This window comes from Podarcis liolepis, assembly GCF_965112155.1.
Source record: "Podarcis liolepis genome assembly, chromosome: 4".
Lineage (NCBI taxonomy): Eukaryota > Metazoa > Chordata > Lepidosauria > Squamata > Lacertidae > Podarcis > Podarcis liolepis.
In genome coordinates this window covers 84377258-84399201 of record NC_139558.1, presented here as the reverse complement: position 1 = coordinate 84399201, position 21944 = coordinate 84377258, and the positions used below count along the sequence as shown (strand labels likewise).

Here is a 21944-nt window from a genome sequence, read left to right as displayed (position 1 = left end):
TGAAGCTCTGTGTGATCTTAGGTATAGCCCTTAGCAACGAAAGTGTCTTGCATCCCAGCAGTCTTGGCAAGGGCAGAGGTTGCATGTTCCGAAAATAAAATGAAACTAGTCAAACTGTTCTCAGCAGCTGGGGAGGGAAAAGCACTCAGACAAACCAAAGAACAGTACTGAAGATCAGAGTTCAGCTCTTGCTTTGTCTTGTTCACAAGGGCTGAAGCACACTAAATAGGTGGAAAGGTTAATGTTCAAAGCCCGTTTCAATATTCAAGCAGAAGTTCAAGCAGTCCCAGTCTAGGGTATGTTCTTACTTGGATAGAACAAATCATTCAAGGAAACTGAAGTGTTTTGTTGCCGAGTCACTCAGAAACCCGCTTCCATGAAAAGTAGCGGAAGTGTTCACACTGACCTTAGCTTATTTCATATGAAAGCATGAATCATATACACAAATAACATTAAGATAAATGTTGATCTTGTCATTCAATCTCTTCCCTTTCCTTATATGTGACTATTTGGGCCCTTCCATAGATTCCTTTTATTGTTAATTCATGAGTACTTGCGATCATGATGCCATTGGGGCAGACCTGCATGATCCAGCTTTCAATACGGTTTTACGCCTGCAAAAGGTTTTATTGCGGCTGTACTCTGCAAGAACAGATTGCAAATAACCTTGATGCAATAACAGTGCATTGGTGGTGGGTTTGCTCTGTTTCATTAGTTGCAAACAGCCTCTCTGTCATTGTGGATTCTGGAGAAGAGATTTGCTGACTCTTGCAGACACCATAAAAGGCACTGGTAGTTACACCGGTGCCTACAGGCGCCCCCTAGCTTAACTACATAGATCACAGAGTACAAAAATGGGGTTGTCAAGGAACTAGACATCCACAATACATGTCTGGCGTGTTCTGTTTGGCTTGGTGAGTCACAAGCTTTGCAGGCCTGCTCAAGACGAGGCTTGTAGGCAGGTCTCCTGCTTTCTGCCCTGTGCTTTATATTGTGGTAGTGCCCTTTTACGAAACACAAGGAACAAAACTGCAGCGTAGGTTGAAAAACTCTCTTCCACATGATTTATTCCAGAGAATCCAAAATTTTCAAGAATGAGAAACCAGAAACATAAACTCAAGTAACCAGAAAAAGCTGAAGTTTTAGATGAAGATCTTGATTTGCTATACAGATCTGAAGGACCTTTGAATCAGTCATAAACGGACTGAATGCTATAAACACGTAAGGAATGTAAACAATTGTGGTTAGTAATAATACCACAAACAAAAGCTGTTGCTTGAAATGAGTCCATGTTGCTTTAAAACAACCAACCCTGACTTACGGATGCTATTGCTGATGTTGTAGATTTGGCTAATGCTGTATTAGGTCAGCAACAAGAAAACATGGTGAATGTGAATAGGATTGCATTGTAAAACGTGTTACATTTTCTCATTGGAATCAATGGGACATGCAGCCCAATCCTTTGCAAGTAGTTTAGTGAGGCTTACATTCATCTTATGTGCAGTTTTAAACAGCTGCAGCACTTGTGCGGAATTCAGTCCCACTGAACTCAATGGGACTTGCTTCTGAATAGATGTGTAGAGGATTGCACAGAACATAATATTGGGCGGGACTGCAGCTATGATTCATTTTCTCCTCAAACCTGCATCCACAGGATTATTTGCCGAGTATGATATCGGTACCTTTTAAATAAAGCAGCTCCCCTAATTTAATTTTTGGCTTTGGGCATCCGGAATCCAGATGAAAGTGTCACCAAAACAGCCCTTAACAGAGTCACCCACTGCTTACAAAAAGGAGTTTGTTTATAAATCTGGGCATGGTGTATATCGGAGATGATGAACCTGAAGATGGTGCTCTTCAGAAGTTTTGGAGAACAACTCCCAATATCACTGACCATTGGCCATGTATTCTGGGCCTGATGGGAGCGGAGAGTCCAAAAACATCTGGAGGGCCACAGGTTCACCCCATCCCTGGTGTAAAATTAAAATATATCCATATGTAGCCAATACCAACAAGGACTAAGATTAATCTCACACCAGTTCATTGGCTCCGTGTGTGACAAACGGGGCTTTGTGGTGGATTGATAAATATGAATTAAGGTTTGCTCTAGAAAGACTGGGGTAGGTCTGTGCTTGCCTGATTCTCACTACAGTGGTACCTCGGGTTAAGTACTTAATTCGTTCCGGAGGTCCGTTCTTAACCTGAAACTGTTCTTAACCTGAGGCACCACTTTAGCTAATGGGGCCTCCTGCTGCTGCCACGCCGCTGCTGCACAATTTCTGTTCTCATCCTGAAGCAAAGTTCTTAACCTGAGGTAATATTTCTGGGTTAGCGGAGTCTGTAACCTGAAGCGTATGTAACCTGAGGTACCACTGTATACACATTTTCTGTGCACCTAGAAGAGATACATTTGCCTTCCATCAACTTAAGTTTCTTCTTCTTCTTTAGGTTCAGCAGATATTTTGATTAAATGATACCCCAAGCAAAGCCTTTCTGGTGGTAGGGAATTATGAACAGTTAACTTCATTGGTGATGTGGTTCAATTCCACGACAGAGCTCCATTGGCACATTTACGCAAGCTTTCCTTTCCTGTTAATGGGGGGTGGGGGGGTGGAGTCTTGTTACACAGCAACTTCAAAAGATACTCCAGGGCTTTTACACAGTGACCTAATTTAAAGATCCGGGAGGCAACTTTGAGGTAGGTGCCTATTCTGAAATACAAGATGCGACTTGCATTAATGATAACAACACTAGCTCTATTGACAGATTCATACATGTACAACACTTGCTCAGCAACATTAAGAGTTCACCTGTCTGCAAGGCCATTTATGGCACACCTACATTTCATTTGTCTAAGTGGCCTAGAAAACACGCCAGAGGTTAGAATAGTAAGAAATTCAGGGGAGATAAGTATCCCCTCTGTATACTTCCTACAAATAATAATATTAATAATAATAATAATAATAATAATAATAATAATAATAATAATAATAATAAATTTATTATTTCTTTGCCGCTCCTCTGACTGGGTTGGCTCACCCACTCTGGGCGTCTCCCCAAAAATATTAAAAACACAATAAGACATCAACCATTTAAAACTTCCCTGTACAGGGCTGCCTTCGGATGTCTTTTAAAAGTCAGATAGATGTTTCTTTCCTTGACATTTGACAGGAAGGCATTCCACATGGCGGGCACAACTACTGAGAAGGCCCACTGCCTGGGTCCCTGTAACCTTACTTCTCACAGTGAGGGAACCACCAGAAGGCCCTCGGAGCTAGATCTCAGTGTCTGGGGCTGAACAATGGGGGTGGAGACGCTCCTTCAGAGCAAGTTGCCTTACATCATTAGATCAATTATTCAGGCTCAGCACTGACTGTATCAGGGATGAGGAACCCGTAGTCTTCCAGTTGTTGGACTCCCAACTCCCACGAGCCTTCATCCAGCATGGCTGATGATCAGATATAATGGGAGTTGGTCCCCAACAACATCAGGAGGGGAACAGGATATCTATCCCTGGACTATGCTAAAAATCAGCTAACAGCTTTAACCTAAAGTCTTGTTCAAGCTCTGCTATGTGGCATCCTATAATTTGGGACTGAACCTATGACCTTTTTACACGCAAAGCCACCGATTCAGATGGGAATTGAGACTCAGGGTTAGTAGCTGCTTACAGAATTTGTAGCTGAAGTGATATTAGAAGGAGGGAGTCATTCTGTTTTTACATGGGGAAATGTGGTACCCCCCCCCCACAAACACCAATGCACCTGGTAATGGTGCCCTAGGCTCCCTTTGGGAGGAAGGGTGGGATCTAAACCCAACAAATAATTAACAAAACAGCCCATAGTTCTACCACTTCATTCTATGCAATGTGCAGAACTGCTCTTAAAAGAGTTTCAGTCATTAAACAGCAGGATCTGGTTTAGACAAGGAATATGAAGAAACAGAGCAATTTCTCCCCATCGTTAATAAAAATTAAGCATCTATGCCAAGACAGCTGGTAAAGTCGCTAAGGGAGGGTGTGTGAACTGCGGAGACCCTGTTCATAATCACACTCTAGGTGTAAACTCACTGATAATCTCGGGTGCCCTCAAGCCCTAGTTGTATTACACAGTAAATAACACTGACCTGCCTTTTTTTTTTTAATGCTTTTTGTTAATTTTTAACATAAATATACAATTTTGATCCAAATTTTCACAAATTCCATACTTTTGGACTTCCTTCAACTTCTCTGACAATCATCCATATTTAACTCTTAGAGCTTACGCATTTCTTCTGTTCTCTATTGCCATTAGTACTGACCTGCCTTAACTGGCTGCTGCGAGGATCAAGGAGACAAATTATGTGGAGTGCTTTGAAAGTGATCTAGAAAACTAGCCCCATAAACACTTCATGCAAGTGAAGGACACAGTTTGTCTGAGAGCTTTCCTCACCATTATATATTCTCTGTTCAGATTTTTAAAAGGCACACATGGAAACTTGTAGAGGAAACAGAGCAAAGGAAGGTATCCAAGACAACACTCCAACACACACTTAGCGAAAAGCAAGCCCCATCAAACTGAATGGTGCTTACTTCTGAACAGACGCTGTAGGACTGAATTGTAAATATGTCTCCATGTACAAGCTAGTTCCAGATTCCACAGTGTTAAATGTGATTTTAGGACCTGCCTCATTCTTGCAACAGGCTATATATTTGATCTCATTTGGCAGGGTTACTTATAACTCTTCCTTTGAAGGCTTTTTCCTGTGGCAGCTGCAGACTGAAGTCCTGTCATCAGGCTGAGGTACAAATTCCATCCCATCCCGTATTTCAGGTCTACCAGCTTGGCGTTCAGCATATTTCTGAAATACGTAAAACAGGTTGGAAAGAAACTGAAACAACAGCAGACTATTCAAAACAAAAACATCTCTCCCTTTCACAACCCTGGTCATTTCCAGCATGTTTACCCTGTTTATTGAGCCTAGACGTTTGTGGGGACATTATACAACACCACTCCTTAATGAGCTTTCATTCTGATTTATTTAGCAAGAGAAATGATTGTGCGATTATTCATGTGTGGCTGGCTCCTCAACAACCTCGCAGCAGGATCCCTGGTTTAAACTATGGTTAGTGAGGCAGGAGCAAACCATGGTTCCAGATCCTGGTTTGCTGTGAAACCCAACCATTTTAAGACCCCCACGATCAAGTTTCATGAGAAAGAGAGTGGACTGCATGGTTCGGAAGAGCATAAGCATAGACCGAAATCCGGACTAACCTGGAACACTTTGAAATAGTAGCAATAAAACCGATGAGGCTGCAGTAGTTCTCTTGCAGCTGCCTGTCCTTCCTTGGCAATTTTTCTGACTTCTTCATCATTTTCCTAAGGAATAGGAATAAACTGTGTTCAAGCACTAGTACTTGGCCAGGAGACTCAAGCTGTTGTAGGAACTACTGTACTGCTACTGTCTATTTAATTGTATATTATTATATTATATTATATTATATTATATTATATTATATTATATTATATTATATTATATTATATTATATTATATTATATTATATTATATTATTATCGTGAAGCTAAGGCTCCAATACTTTGGCCACCACATGAGAAGAGAAGACTCCCTGGAAAAGACCCTGATGTTGGGAAAGACCCTGATGTTGGGAAAGATGGAGGGCACAAGGAGAAGGGGACGACAGAGGACGAGATGGTTGGATAGTGTTCTTGAAGCTACAAACATGAGTCTGACCAAACTGCGGGAGGCAGTGGAAGATAGGAGTGCCTGGCGTGCTCTGGTCCATGGGGTCACGAAGAGTCGGACACGACTAAACAACAACAATATTGTATTGTATTGTATTGTATTGTATTGTATTGTATTGTATTATTTTGTAAGCTACCTTGAGAACTTCTGTTAGTAAGGTAGGATATAAATACCCCATAAGAATAATAGAGCAACTAAGGAGTCTTATGTGATTGTGTTCAGCAAGAAGGGGCGCTCAGATTTTCAGCAGCTGCAGAAATGCTAAGCCATGGACAGCTACTGTATTGTACAAGCCTACACACAGAAAGAGCCTCCAAAGTTAATTCCAGTCTTTTCATACTTTTACCCACACTTTATCCAAAGCTTTAATGACATTATCCTCCCCCAAGCAGCAGTAGCAGCCTGGCACAGTTAGAGAGAGGGATTTCTTAATTTCAGGAAAGCTACCCTTATTGCCCAAGCAACAGCTAAGCGTACAGACAGGTTTGACATCTCTCACACGGATTTGGTTACTCAGAACACAGAGCAGTAATTGTCTTCTTCCACCCATATAATCATTACGCATTTATGTGCCACGGAGCTGAAGAATAGACCCATCCCTGTTAATACAAGGAAATGCGGCTTAGATTGAAGATACAGAAGAACACAATTGCGAATTTGTACTTTGCAGTTCTGGGGCTATGTTTCAAAGTTCTTAAGTGTTTTCCTCCTTCTTCTCCAGATTAGAACTTTTGGAAGGTTGGTATTTTTTAAACAACTACACTTGTCTCTTCATCTGTTACCATAAGTCTCAGTTCCTACCTAAACCACAAGGAGTGTGAACACACTCCACTGTGGGCTGGCAGTTACAACTTGCCAGCTGTGGTTTTGTGACTCCATCATAGGGAGGTTTTCAAAGCTATGAGAACCAAACCATAACTCTGCTGGACGCTCATCCTATCACATCCGGAGAAGCTGAAAGATGCTGAGCTTGGGTGCTGATGCAAATGGGCTACTATTAAAATGAGGCTGCATTTTAAATTGTATTTTAACCAGTATTTTAAATTGTTTTTTTCCCCTTTCCCCCCCATTATGTTTTTATTGTAATTTTACTGGTGTTAGCCGTCCTGAGCCCAGCTCTGGCCAGGGAGGGCAGGGTATAAATAAAAAATTATTATTATTATTATTATTATTATTATTATTATTATTATTATTATTATTATTATTCCTATAAGGATAGCAGGAACATGCTTATCTATCCTCATGTTTTCTTAAAACAGACTACAGCTGGGAAATGGTGCTGCAATTTAGAATACCCAGCTTTTCGGAATAACAGGTTTGGAAATGCCCAAGAAAGATGTTAAACTATTTTTGTATGCCACAACTGCGGCTCGTATTTTGTTAGATAAAAAGTGGAAAACCGAAGAACTACCAACAGTAGAAGAATGGCAGATGAAGATGAGGGACTTTTTGGAGCTAACCGACCTAACCGGAAGAGTCCGCGACCAGAAGGAGGAGGAATACCACGAAGAATGGAAGAAATTTAATGATTATTTAGCTAAATTTGTTAAGCTAAACTGATCGGAAATAGCTTCCAGATATTTAATGGGCTTAGGATTGTATTTATGTTAACTGATAAAATAATGTGTTTAATATTATAAGGAGAAGATTTAAAGATGTTAATGTTCAATTTAAAGTGTATAAAACTTGGGTTTTGGAAAACCGTTATAAGGATTTGCAATGAAATTCAACTAAGGGGAAACGAGGAAGCCGCTTTACAAAGTTAATAACCGTTATTTTCAATAAGGTTATGATTTATGTTTGTTATGTTTCTTCGTTTTGTGTTTTTGTTTGTCGTTAATATTGTAAAAACCAATAATTTTTTTGGAAAAATATATATAATACCCAGCTTTTCTTCTGCAGCGAGGATGATTACCTTGGCCCATTTTATTCTTTCCAGCAAGTCTTCCAAGTTTCTTTTAACGGGAACGTAGTGGGTCCACGGCGCCAGCTCCTTATAGAAGTGCTCGTAGTACTGCGAAGCCTGCTTGATCACAAGGCTGTCCCCCAGCATGAGGTAGGGAAACCTGTAGGCTGCAACTGTGCCATCTATACTCACTTGGTATTTGTACTGAGGAGAGAGGAGGAGGAGGAAACCAGCATGAACCAAGCATGCATTGGGATCAAGCACTGCACCCTTGGCTAAGTCAAATCGTTTCACAGTTTGGGTAACAGCAACAAACCCTATCTGTTTTCTGGTCATCTTTCAGCCTGAGGCTGCAATCCGAAGTACCTGATAGGAAACTCCAGCCATGTACAAGGGGGTATTCTGAGCTCTCCTACAAACCACAGGAAGCAACTCATCGGATAAGCCCTACCTAAAACTCTGGGGGTCTCCGGGATCAGCTGCTGTTGCGACATGAGTAAAATGACAACCAGAACTTGACATCAAAGGAGGCCCAGTACAGTGGTACCTTGGGTTACATAGGCTTCAGCTTACAGACTCTGCTAACCCAGAAACAGTACCTTGGGTTAAGAACTTTGCTTCAGGATGAGAACAGAAATCGCGCGGCAGCAGTGGGAGGCCCCACTAGCTTCAGGTGCTTCAGGTTAAGAACAGTTTCAGGTTAAGAACGGACCTCCGGAATGAATTAAGTACTTAACCCGAAGTACCACTGTATATGCAAGGAAGTGCTTGGGGTTGTGTGGGTCGGACCCTGGGCAGAAAGAGAAACTGCAGCTTGGTAGTAAAAGCACATCCTTTTCATGCAGAAGGTGAACAGTTCTGTGCCTGCCATCTTCAGTTAAAAGCGTCAGGTAGAAAGCAATGGGAAAGACCTCTGTTTAAGATCCTGGAGGGCTATTACCGGCCAGAATAGACTACAGTGGTATCTCAGGTTAAGTACTTAATTCGTTCTGGAGGTCCGTACTTAACCAGAAACTGTTCTTAACCTGAAGCACCACTTTAGCTAATGGGGCCTCCTGCTGCTGCCGCGTCGCCGGAGCACGATTCTGTTCTCATCCTGAAGCAAAGTTCTTAACCTGAAGCACTATTTCTGGGTTAGCGGAGTCTGTAACCTGAAGCGTATGTAACCTAAACTGTATGTAACCTGAGGTACCACTGTACACTGTGTTGGGTGTACAAATAAGCCTGAAGTGGTATAAAGGAAACATCTCATGTTTCAAAGGGAACATAAAAGCGCCGCTGCGAGCAGACCAAACGACCATCTTAATTCAGCAGCCTGCATTTTAAAGTGACCAACTAGATGTCTATGGAAAGCCCATAAGCAGGATATGAGTGCAATACCTCTCTCTAGCAACTGGTATTCCTAGACCTACTGACTCTGTGGTACCGGAGGCAATATGCCGTCCACATGACTTATCGCCATCCTTATCTTTTTTTGTCCATTTTGAAACGGAGGCTGCTTCAAAGTCTCCAAAATTCCTGCCTCTGCAGCGGTACAGATCACAACCCACATACGCAATCTCAGGTGTGATGATCACACAGGCATGTATTTTGATGCATGGAAGCTGGAGGAAATGATAGGCAATGGGTATACGATCGCAGTAAAACACACAAGTATGCACTATGGAGGGAAGGTAAAAAGCTTCTGAGAGATGATATATAATGAAATGAAAAAAATGTTGAAATATACATTTATAAAGAAACCAGAAGTGATATAAATAGAAAGGAATGTAAGCTCTTTTTATATGCAACAACGGCAGCAAGAATATTATTGGCCCAAAAATGGAAGCAAGAAGAATTACCGACGAAAGAAGAATGGAGGACGAAATTAATGGACTATGCAGAACTGGACAAACTAACAGGAAGGATTTGAAATCGGCGGGACCAGAGATTTACAGAAGACTGGAGTAAATTTACGGATTATTTGAAAAGTATTTGTGAAGATCAGATGACGTTTGTAGGTTTGCAAGAAGTTTTGTGAGGAGTATTATTGGAATTATTGCAAAAATGGATAAGGGGGAGGATGATTAGTTAAGAAATTTAAAGGTAATATAAAGTTAAGAAATGCATAAGAAGTCATTGAAATGGTGGATCATCAGAGGTGCTGATGGAAGTCCAAAAAGATTGTATAAGTGATAACGTTTTGTGGTATGTATTATAATTTATATGTTAAAATCAATAAAAAGTATTATTAAAAAAAAACAAGTATGCAATATTGCACGTTTAAGTGAGGCACTAGTTTCCAGACAGGATGTTCCTTAACACTGAAACCGGCTCTCAAGTCAGAGCTTCAAGGGGAAACGAAAAACAAGGACATTTGTCTGTCTCCTCTCGGTGTTAGCAAGATAGGCGGTGTACCTTAAAGAAGTCAAAGAACCCCATCAACGGAGCCTTCCCCAACTCCGCCTCCTTTTCTCGGAAGAAGAAGTAACCTGTTATTCCAGCATCCAGCAGTTCTGGGTTTTCCTTGGAGAGCTGCACCAGCTGAAGCCGTTCTTCCCGGCTGTCTCGACCTCTGAAGTAGCCTTGTTCCGTTTTGTTGTCCCAGGCAGGTCCTGGAATTGACGGGTGATAGAATAAAGGAGGAGGGAGAACAGAAATCTTGGAAGTCCTAATGCAGCCTTTGCCAACCTGGTGCTTTCCAGATGTTTTGGACTACAAATCCCATCAGCCCCAGCCAGCACACCAAAATGCCCTAAGCAACTTGGGAGGCCTAATATTTGTCCTCCAGAGATTACAATTTGCAAGCAGTATTATTTTTCTTCAACCAGGCAGATTTGCTAAGGACACCCCCTCTGGTCGGGGACAGAGGGTGGCGCTTGGGGGGGAACTGTCATCCCGCCACTCCTTGGTGTGTGGAGTGCCTCAGGGTGCGATTCTCTCCCCGATGCTTTTTAACATCTTTATGCGCCCCCTCGCCCAGCTTGTCCGGAGTTTTGGGCTGGGCTGCCATCAGTATGCTGATGACACCCAACTCTATCTGTTGATGGATGGCCATCCTGACTCGGCCCCAGACACACTGATCAGATGCTTGGAAGCTGTGGCTGGATGGTTACGTGGGAGCCGGTTGAAGTTAAATCCTTCGAAGACAGAGGTCCTCTGGCTGGGACGGGACGATATGGGATTGAGGGGGCAACTCCCATCTCTTGCGGGGGTGCAATTAGTGCCAGCACCGTCCGTTAAGAGTTTGGGTGTAATCTTCGATACCTCCCTCTCCATGGAGGTGCAGATTGCAGCTATAACAAAGGCGGCATTTTTTCATCTCCGCCAAGCTAAGCAGTTGGCTCCTTACCTCTCTCGCCCTGACCTAGCCACTGTGATCCACGCGACGGTCACCTCCAGACTGGATTATTGTAACTCGCTCTACGTGGGGCTGCCCTTGAGACTGACCCAGAAACTCCAGCGGGTGCAGAATGCCGCAGCAAGACTCCTTACGGGGTCTTCGCTGCGGGATCACATTCATCCGGTGCTATACCAGCTGCACTGGCTCCCGGTGGAGTACAGGATCAGGTTTAAGGTGCTGGTTTTAACCTTCAAAGCCCTACACGGCCTAGGACCCTCGTATCTACGGGACCGCCTCTCCTGGTATGCCCCACAGAGGAACTTACGGTCCTCAAATAAAAACATCTTGAAGGTCCCAGGCCACAGAGAGGTTAGGCTGGCCTCAACTAGAGCCAGGGCTTTTTCGGCTGCGGCTCCAACCTGGTGGAACGCTCTGTCACAAGAGACAAGGGCCCTGCAGGACTTGACATCTTTCCGCAGGGCCTGCAAGACAGAGCTGTTCCACCAGGCCTTTGGTTAGGGCACAGCCTGACTCCCTCCTTTGGCAATCTTTACAATACTTTAGTTTATGGTTGCCATCAATTGTGATTTTAATTAATTCTTATGATGTTTTATAATGTTGCACTATTTTAGTGTTGTTAGCCGCCCTGAGCCCGGCTTCGGCTGGGGAGGGCGGGATATAAATAAAATTTATTATTATTATTATTATTATTATCACACCCATTAATGTTCAAAATACTATTCTTCCTCTGCTATGGGAGGCACCATGTCTCCGAATACAGCAAGGTGGATTTAATTTAAATCAAACTGATTTAAATCACTAGTCTGTAAGACTTTTTACAGAAAGACTCAATCTTCCAACAGAATATTAAAATACAACAACCTATTAAACATTAAAAACGTCCCTAAACAGGGTTGCCTGTTTGGCATCTGATTGGCAATGTGAGAACAGGATGCTGGAACAGATGTCCAGGTCCAGCAGACACTTCTTATATGCTTATCTCTGTCTGGGAAAAACCCCACACACAGATTCCCATGTTACCTGTGTTTCCTTGAATAGACAGGAGGTCATTTGTGACGCCTCGCAGAGTTTCTAGGGTTGAATGGGTGACATCGTAGGTTGGAAGCACCAGGTCTGCTGAATCCAGAGACCCACACCAGGAAAGGATAGGCAGGGGGCCAGGGGTGTCGTTTGCTTTCCGATGCTCAACAGGCCAATCCGCAACATTGAGATAAAATTCCACATCAGGAAGGTGAACCTAAAACAAGCCAAAACACCTTTATAGTATACCTGAAGGAGCGTCTCCACCTGCATCGTTCTGCCTGGACACTGAGGTCCAGCTCTGAGGGCCTTCTGGCGGTTCCCTCACTGCGAGAAGTGAGGTTACAGGGAACCAGGCAGAGGGCCTTCTTGGTGGTGGTGCCCACTCTGTGGAACGCCCTCCCATCAGATGTCAAGGAAATAAACAACTATTGGACTTTTAGAAGACACCTGAAGGCAGCCCCTGTTTATGGAATTTTTTAATGTTTGATGTTTTACTGTGTTTTTAATATACTGTTGGAAGCCGCCAAGAGTGGCTGGGGAGGCCTGGCCAGATGGGCGGTATATAAGTAATAAATCAGTAGTAGTAGTAGTAGTAGTTCATGTTGTTCTACTAGTTGCTTTAGCTTCCACTTTCTGTTTTAGTTAGCGATGCAGCTATGTGGGAGGAGGTGAAGGCAGAATGGGAGTATATGAGGCAAAGGCTTGCAAATGTGCTAAAAAGAACATTGTTTAGTGTCAGGGTGGCTAACCTGTGGTCTTCAGAACTTGCTGAGCCACAATTCCCATCAGCCGCAACCAGCCAAGGCTCAGCAATGGTGGGAGCTGTAGTTCAAGAACACCTGCGAGAGCCACAGGTTAGCCATCCTTGCTTTATCATGATGTGCAAACATGGCCAGTGTGTACTAACAGTGTGTACTAAGCAAGTATCTGTGGAAATATACCTTCCTCGCCAGTGACAACAACATTTCATCCGAGAACATTTTGAAGTCTGTATACTTCCCCAAGGACCGGCGATAGATGCGATTGCCGATGACAGTATAATGAACAATGGCTCCCATCTTTTGGGCAAACCTTGGTGGAACCTCATCAAACATCCGCTGAAGATCAATGCTAGGAAACACAGCAAAATCTTCGGTAATCTGAGGGTGCTCTGAAGGACATGAAAGACTTTTCTCCCAAATCTGAGCATCTTCTTCCGGGCATTCGCAATATTCATGATAAACTGGACCTGAAGAAGACAGAGGATGACCTTTATAAAATATTCCATGAATTCAAGATGGCCCCTCTGCAAGGTGTTCCTCTGCAAGTGACCCAAGTTTGGGAAACCCTGGTTTAAACCAATCTTTCTTATCCAGATCTCTGAAAATGCAAAAAAGGGAGCCATTTTCAAGAGAACTTCTTTTCTTTTGGAGACAGTTAATTGCCTGCATAAGGTCTGTTAAGTTTTTGGATGACTACACATACATGCCAGTTCGGTTTTACAGGTGTTCTCCCCTACCTCAACTGAGCAATGCCCAGTGGGTCAGAGCTCTGGAAATTCAGGAGAAAAAACTAAACCACGTTACCCTTCAGGATATAGGGAGATTCAGCGACATGTGCACCACCATAAAGAATCTCCACCTTTAAGCCTTCCTTGACACTTCCATACAACCGATATCGCATGAGAAAGGAGCCATCGTTCCTGTCCAGAAACTTAGGGACATGGATCTGAACGACTTCTTTGGGGGAGATGGGTTTGATTTTCACTTTAAATTGTGCAATTCCTAAAGAAGAAGAAAACAGATATAACTTTAGACATTCTGCGTTACTTGCTTTAAGTTAACAACACCTTGGCTGTGAGGTGTGTCCCCCCCCCCCACCTGACCTGGCAGGGCCCTGACTGACTCCAGCTACAAAAGTCAAGGCTGCTGAGCGACTCTTGGGCTAGGGCATTATTTAAGAGGTTTTGTTGGGGAGGGGTGTTGTTGCTGTTAACTTTTTGTATCCTTGTTTTGGACCTAATTGTGATTTATGTGGCAATCGTTCGATTTGATTTGTATACTTTTTGATGTTTAAATTTATGGTTGAGGACTACTTTTGTTACATTTGTAATTATGTAATTTTTTCATGCTGTAAGTGGCCTTGAGTATGGTTTTGGCTATAGAAACGCAGCACACAAATAAAACGATGGGTATGTATACCGTATTTTTTGCTCTACAAGACTCACTTTTTCCCTCCTAAAAAGGGGAAATGTGTGTGCATCTTATGGAGCGAATGCAGGCTGCGCAGCTATCCCAGAAGCCAGAACAGCAAGAGGGATTGCTGCTTTCACTGCACAGCGATCCCTCTTGCTGTTCTGGCTTCTGAGATTCAGAATATTTTTTTTCTTGTTTTCCTCCTCCAAAAACTAGGTGCGTCTTGTGGTCTGGTGCATCTTACAGAGCGAAAAATACGGTATGCATGTATAAGCCCTGCTGAATCAGATCAACAGCTGATAGCCACATTGACTATATTCTATCTGTACTCTCCCCAGTTTTGATTCCAAGCAACTGGTATCCAAAGGCACCTTCTCCAACAATGGAGGGGCAGAACAAAGCTTGGTTTGAAACCAATGATGAACTTAACTGGTGAATTTATCCAGTGGCGTAGCGTGGGGGGTGCCAGGGGTGCCAGCCGCACCGGGCGCAACATTTGGGGGGGCGCGTTTGGCCGGCCCTCCTTGAGGAAGCAGGAACCCCACTGTCCAGGCGGAGAGACCTCCTCCCGTCGCCAGCCTTCGGAAGGCTGCTCCGAAGCCTGGCGGTGGGGCAGAGAGCAGTGGCGTAGCGTGGGGGGTGCAGGGGGTGCACGGCGCCTGCCATGCCGCCCTGGCTGCTTCAACCGCGTCCGACAGCCGGCTCGAGGCTCCTTCCGGCCGGGTCTCCCGATGGGGCGCTGCGGGCGGAGGCTCCGGCACCAAGCGTCACGCCGCCCAGGCTCGGGTCGCTGTCTGGACGCGCGCAGCCCGCCAAACGCACCATCGGCGGCGCTCTAGTGCCTGCGCGCCAAGACCGCCCACCCGCCCCGACGGGGCCCCTCCTCACCCGCGCCGGAGGCCGGCCGACGCACTGGCCCCAGAGCCGCCCCCTCCCCGCGCCAGAAAGAAGCCCCCTCCCCGCGCCAGAAAGAAGCCGCGTCGGGACTAGCCGGGCCGGGGAGGGAGACTGAGAAGGCTGCGCTGCGACGCCCAAAGATGCGCATCTTGGCGCAAAGGGGCCCGCGGCACCCAGACGTGGAAGGGACCCTCTCCCCCTGACCCGCCACTGAACTGCAATTTCCAGCTCCCTTGGCAAATCCCAGTCCCCAATCCCCAAGATGCTTTATTTGAGGCAGGGGTCCTTTAATTGCAAAAACAACACCACGGAGGGCAGTAGTCACCAGAGTAGAGCCGTCAGTATTAATGACCATGGTTAGGGGTTAGGGGGCACAAATTACTTGCCTTGCCCCGGGTTTGGGGGCGCAAATTACTTGCCTTGCCCCGGGTGCTGATAACCCACGCTACGCCGCTGAATTTATCTAATCCCATTCTAAAAGCCATCCAAGTTGTTGGCCATCACTACCTCTTGCAGGAGCACATATCTTAACTATGTGCTTTGTAAAGAAGTACTTTCTTTTGTCTCTCCTGCATTTTCTAACATTCAACTTCAAGGGAAGCACCCGAGTTTTAGTATTACGAGAGGGAAAACTTTTTATACATATCGCTATTCACTCTCTCAACATCAGGCATAATTTTAGGCACCTCTATCATATTTTGTGACTCGGAAACTCTCCAGTTATAATGCCACTTCAATAGCAGAATTAATAATAATAATAATAATAATAATAATAATAATAATAATAATAATAAATTTTATTTATATCCCGCCCTCCCCAGCCGAAGCCGGGCTCAGGGCAGCTAACAACACTAAAATAGTGCAACATTCTAAAAACATTATAAAAATTAATTAAAATCAAAATTGATGGCAACCATACTAAAGTTCTGTAAAGATTGCCAGAGGAGGGAGTCAGGCTGCGCCCTGACCAAAGGCCAGGTGGAACAGCTCTGTCTTGCAGGCCCTGCGGAAAGATGTCAAGTCCTGCAGGGCCCTTGTCTCTTGTGACAGAGCGTTACACCAGGTTGAAGCCGCAGCCGAAAAAGCCCTGGCTCTAGTTGAGGCCAGCCTAACCTCTCTGTGGCCTGGGACCTTCAAGATGTTTTTATTTGAAGACCGTAAGTTTCTCTGTGGGGCATACCAGGAGAGGCGGTCCCGTAGGTACGAGGGTCCTAGGCCGTATAGGGCTTTGAAGGTTAAAACCAGCACCTTAAACCTGATCCTGTACTCCACTGGGAGCCAGTGCAGCTGGTATAGCACCGGATGAATGTGATCTCGCAGCGAAGACCCCGTAAGGAGTCTCGCCGCGGCATTCTGCACCCGCTGGAGTTTCTGGGTCAGTCTCAAGGGCAGCCCCACGTAGAGCGAGTAACAATAATCCAGTCTGGAGGTGACCGTTGCGTGGATCACAGTGACTAGGTCAGGGCGAGAGAGGTAAGGAGCCAACTGCTTAGCTTGGCGGAGATGGAAAAATGCCGCCTTTGTTATAGCTGCAATCTGCGCCTCCATGGAAAGCGAGGTGTCGAAGATTACACCCAAACTCTTAACGGACGGTGCTGGCACTAATTGCACCCCCGCAAGAGATCGGAGTCCCCCCCCCCATCCCATATCGTCCCGTCCCAGCCACAGGATCTCTGTCTTCGAAGGATAAATAACCTTGTTTTCATGTCTCTCAGCATTAGCTACTCTTCCTTGCGAAAACACAGCCGTGTGCAATTCTTTGATCCCATGCAAGAACAGGAAAGTCACAGAATTTGATACAGGCTGGCAAATACAGCCACAACCTGTACCCACATCACGAGTGAATCAGCCTTAATGTAAACTGACAATTTAAAAAAGGATGAAAACAGAAGATCCTACCTTAGGCTATGCTATCATCTCAACGTAAACAAAGCCAAGTAATACAAACAGAAATAGGAAGAGGAGTTAAGAGCGCTTGCAGGCGAAGCAGTCTGAATCCTGGCACTGTGGACAGAATGAAAGTTGATCAACTACTCAGTCAACTTTATACCTGTGCAAAAGTCTGGTGAGTGTGCCATTTCAGAACAGCATGCCAACCATGTTGTTCCAGTGCCAAGTGCCCGAAAGCGCGATCCTGCCTAACGTACACATTTTTAGGTAGTGTACAAAATGAACCGCTCTTCTTACAGCTCACCAGAAATAACCATATCCACTTGCAGCTTATTTTATGGATGACCTGGCAATATACTCAAACCCTGTTGCAGGCGAGTTGGGCCTGTTTTGCTCTTGCCACTTTGATGATGCATCCTACCTCCTCAGGAGGTAGGCAGGCTATTAGCTTGCTTGTCATTTTCACCTTGAACTTCCATTTGAAAGGGTGTGAAAGTATATCACTCTTGCGCAACCACCTTCTTTCTTGCCTTTAAATTTCAACTATGACGCCTGCCCTGTGACTTTGAAAATAGCTTTGCCCAGGCCCATGATCCCAAAACAGACTTTGCAGGAAAAGCTTGCTGGCAGAACCAGGGATAAGGAACATACTAGATTGTGGAATAGATCCATCATTCACATACAAAGCTGGGTGTCAGGGAGTCTTTATTTTAAGATGAAAAGGAGGGGAAGGACAACAAATATCTGTGGTCTTTCAAATAGTATTGGACTCCCAACTCATGGAACAACATGAGCCTGTTTGAGACAGACTCTGCGGCCATCTCTTTTTTTAACACTTGATTTCCAGTAGTTTGCAGGTGGCAATGTTCGGCTTCTCGGTAGTGGCGCCCGCCCTGTGGAACGCCCTCCCATCAGATGTCAAGGAAATAAACAACTATCTGACTTTTAGAAGACATCTGAAGGCAGCCCTGTTTAGGGAAGTCTTTGATGTTTGATGTTTTTATCGTGTTTTTAATATTCTGTTGGGAGCCGCCCAGACTGGCTGGGGAAACCTAGCCAGATGGACGGGGTATGAATAATAAAGTATTATTATTATTATTATTATTATTATTATTATTATTATTACCATATGTAGAGCCAGTGTAGCAATTAAGAGTATTAAGCTAGGACTAGGAAGTTCCATGTTAAAATATGTATTGAGCCATGATAACCATGGGGCAGTCATTATCTCTCAGACGAGCGTACCTCACAGGGCTGAGGCAAGAGTAAAAGCGGGAGGATATTTGGAATATCTTGTAGGAAAGACAGAATATAAATGTAAATGTAATAATAAATAAATAAGGGGAGGAAACCTTTCCTAATGAAAGAGTCTAAATCTGGGAATGGGATCACTGCTACCTCTACGCCTATGACCAGCTCTTGCACAGCTTTTAACATGACTTAACGCTGGACTCAAAACTGCACCTAAGAAACCTCTGCGATGACTTTGATCCAGGAGCAGGCATCCTCCATCCTGCAACTTTGGCCTACCTTCCGCAAGCAGAGATGGTGGCGAGGCCCGGGTGTCATGTCAAAAATAAGAAATAACGCACACCCACTCTAGATCAGTGGCGTAGCGTGGGGGGTGCAGGGGGGGCCGGCCGCACCGGGCGCAACATCTGGGGGTTAGGGTTAGGGGGCGCAAATTACTTGCCTTGCCCCGGGTGCTGACAACCCACGCCACGCCACTGCTCTAGATTAAAAAAAATAAAATTTAGCACAGCACTGAAAAGGTTCTTCTTGTTCTTCCGGTTGTTTGTTTTAAATGTGAGCCTGTGCTAAGAATGCCTAGGAAGCTGCCAGACGCCAAACCGGGCTACTAGTCCGCCTAGCTCGCTATTGCCCACACTGACCGGCAGCAGCAGCTCTCCACGGGGATCCTAATAACCCCAAATTCTCCATGAAGATGCTCAACCCTTCCGCCCCGCCCGGCCGTCTTTTCCCGCCTCACGAGGGCCTGCTGCCCCTTGCCCTTGACACGTCGGCTGCAAAGCCAGGCGCGGCTTCCGGGGCGCAGCCGTACCCGTCGGGGAGCAGAGAGCCCTCCTGTACGCCAGACGCCGCGGCGCTGGGCGTCTCCCGTGCGAGGCGGGACTCCAAACCTCGCTCGGAGGCGCCTTGGCGGGCCGAGAAGGAGAATCAGGAGAAGCTGCTCCGACGGCCGCGCGGCGCAATACCTGGCGGGGAGCGCGTGAAGTTGCGCCCGTCGCTGCCGACCGCCTGCAGCCAGAAATACCGGACGGGGAGGGTGGCCTCGGCCCGCAAGCCGGGCCCCCAAACCAGGCTCCTTTCCGCGCTCACCGCCGGCGGAGGCTCCGCAGCAGCCGCTTCCGAGAAGCTCTGCCGGGAAGCCCACAAGACGGCAGCCCCGAGCAGCAGCGCGGTTTGCAAACAGCCCCGCGCGCCCCTGGGCCGCATTGCCTGGGCCTAAGCGATGGGGGTGGCGTGGGGAGGGGAAGGTCCACTCCGACGCCCCTCCTGGTTCCCCTCCGAAGTTTTTGCAAACTTTGCTGCTTCTTTTTTTTGGGGGGGGGGGGAGAAATATTGAGTGGCTTGATTTGATTGGGACGTTTGACGGCCAATCACAAGGGGCGGCAGCATCCTTTTTCCTCTCCAGGCAGAAATCCAAATTGGTCCCGGGGGAGCGGAGGCGGGTCTCTGTTCTTAGGGCCGAGTCCCCTTTGGCTCCCCGATAAAATGTTGGAGGGGGCGAACCCCCCTCCCAAAAAAAGTTGATGGGCATTGCCATTCAAGTTGCGTGGGTGCACCCCATCATGTGATCAATTTACGCAGGGCGAGTGCTACTTGCCAATCCGAAGCGTGCGGAATTTCTCCCGAGAAAAATACAGCAAATAGAGGAAGAGGGGTTTGTATTAGCATGCGCAGCTCTGGATCATAGCTGTCAACTTTTCCCTTTTCTTGCGAGGAATCCTATTCGGAAAAAGGGAATTTCCTTTAAAAAGGGGGGGGGGGACGTTGACAGCTATGATCTGGATTGAACTGCTACACTTAAAAAAAATCGCAAAGCCGCTTTTTTATATAACTCGCCGAAATGCCTCGCAGTCGTCAACAAGGTCTGGAGTGGAGTCTACCAGAATTCTTTCTCAAATTCGATAAGTAAAGCAGAAGGTGGGATGAGGGGAAAACAACCCTGGCTTGGTATTGAAGCCAAGAGCATAGGTATATGTATAAGCATAAGCACACATATAGTATATTAAAAGCCAAGAGCATGGGAGTTGTCATTCAGTGCCAGCACCACTGCTCAATTACATTTTGTTAACTAGTTACAGATAGGTAGCCGTGTTGGTCTGCCATAGTCAAAATAAAAAAAATTCTTCCAGTAGCACCTTAAAGACCAACTGAGTTAGTTCTTGGTATGAGCTTTCGTGTGCATGCACACTTCTTCAGATACACTGAAACAGAAGTTGCCAGATCCTTCTATATAGTGAGAAGGTGGGGAGGGGTATTACTCAGAAGGGTGGTGGGAATGGGTGATTGGCAGAAAGCTGAGATGAGCCTGTTGACGACTCTTAACGACTGCAATAGGTCTTACAGGAAAAGGCAAGGGGTGAGAAGGTGAAAAATGGCTTAGTCATGTATAATGAGATAAGAATCCAATGTCTCTGTTCAGACCAGGTCTCTCCATGGTTTTAAGTTTGGTAATGAGTTGCAATTCAGCAACTTCTCTTTCCATAATTTCTGAAATTAAGTGTGCATGCACACGAAAGTTCATACCTAGAACTAACTCAGTTGGTCTTTAAGGTGCTACTGGAAGAAATTTTTTTATTTTGTTAACTAGTGAGGATGCTGAACACCTCGGCCCTTTAGATTTTCAGGACTTTGAGATTACCAGTATTGGCCGTGAAGAATAAAACAGCCCATCTTGCTCCTTTTAAGCCAGCCTTGTAAATAAGCCCACAAAAGTTGCTATTTGTCTATTATTATTATTATTATTATTATTAACCACAAGAGACTGCCTTCTCTAGGGATGTCAAGGATTAAACCTGGGACCTTCGGTATTCAAAGCAGTTGCTCTACCACTGAGCTATCTTATGTATGGCTCTTCCACCTTTTTCTGGGGGGTGGCATAAGGGGGAAAAGGAGAACCCTGCCCCTTTGCAGCAGCTCACTGCATTTGCATGCTGGCCACAGAGCTGTTCACCCCTCAGCATCCAGCCTCCTTTAGCAGTCTACATGCAGTTTCCTCCTCATTGATGTGCCAGCAGGCTCCCGCTTAAATGCAAATAGGTTTTGAGCACCAGCTTGATCTTCAGATCTGATTGTGAAGTGTTCCGCATATCCTGCCTTTGGGCACTCCGAGGCAGCTAATTATCCCTTGCTCATGTCTGCAGTGCATCAGGTAAGCTGCTCCTGGAAGGCACTGCCAGTTAAAAGGCTGGCAAGGAACAAAATACAACACATGACACCCACCGTATACTTCAACAAAGGAAGCTCCTGTGTGCTCCCCGTTCCCTCTCCTCGAGAGTGATTGTGGGTCACTATTCAGGAGCTCCATACATGCATGAGTGTCCAACCAACTAGCCTTTTACTTAAGAAGCTGTTTTGCAGCAGGCAATAATATTTGTCCACCCGGCACAGTACTGCCTCTAAGGTCTCAGGCTGTGCTGCCTATAATCCTTTTAACAGAAGATGCCATTAATGCATTCGGAGTTAGCTAGGATGCAGCTCTTTGCTGAGTGTCGTCAGGGTACTGCTGAAAAAGCAAGAGTTATTTGTGTTCGGGCTGTTGAGAGGAGTTTGCCTTACTCTGCAGTTTTCAGTATTTATACTGCAGGGGAGTATTTATGTATGGCTTGAAACAGGATTTTTGAGATGTATTTAAAAGTTTGTGGGACAGAACTAAAAAGCAGTGTTCCAGAACTGTAAGTCACTTTTGCACTGGGGGCGGATTTTGGACATTTGCGTGAGG

At 45.4% G+C, this 21944-nt stretch overlaps 1 protein-coding gene across 3 annotated transcripts; it reads right to left on the bottom strand.

Annotated features, from left to right (window-relative positions):
* Positions 1 to 1037: 1037 nt before the first annotated feature.
* POGLUT3 (protein O-glucosyltransferase 3) lies at positions 1038 to 19772 on the bottom strand. 3 transcript variants are annotated; one of them, XM_083499669.1, is made up of 10 exons: positions 19192 to 19528; positions 13580 to 13777; positions 12956 to 13242; positions 12012 to 12228; positions 10046 to 10242; positions 7658 to 7852; positions 5253 to 5357; positions 4300 to 4839; positions 2371 to 4125; positions 1038 to 2142 (listed from the first exon to the last, which is right to left on the bottom strand). In XM_083499669.1, the coding sequence occupies exons 1-8, from the start codon at positions 19430 to 19432 to the stop codon at positions 4714 to 4716; spliced, it is 1566 nt and encodes a 521-aa protein (XP_083355795.1). In that variant the 5' UTR covers positions 19433 to 19528; the 3' UTR covers positions 1038 to 2142; positions 2371 to 4125; positions 4300 to 4713. The 3 variants fall into 3 exon arrangements, with proteins under 3 accessions (XP_083355795.1, XP_083355796.1, XP_083355797.1); XM_083499670.1 differs by lacking the exon at positions 7658 to 7852; XM_083499671.1 differs by lacking the exons at positions 1038 to 2142; positions 2371 to 4125; positions 7658 to 7852 and having other exon boundaries at positions 4807 to 4839; positions 10120 to 10242; positions 19316 to 19772.
* Positions 19773 to 21944: the final 2172 nt, after the last annotated feature.

Bases quoted from the DNA above. Each gene is read 5' to 3' on its own strand.
- POGLUT3 (XM_083499669.1), bottom strand. From the start codon at position 19,432: ATGCGGCCCAGGGGCGCGCGGGGCTGTTTGCAAACCGCGCTGCTGCTC. The intron at 13,243-13,579 runs GTAACGTGGTTT...TGTCTTCTTCAG, and splicing joins ATCTCCCTATATCCTGAAGG to GTCCAGTTTATCATGAATAT. The intron at 10,243-12,011 runs GTAACATGGGAA...CGTCAATTCCAG, and splicing joins GTCTATTCAAGGAAACACAG to GACCTGCCTGGGACAACAAA.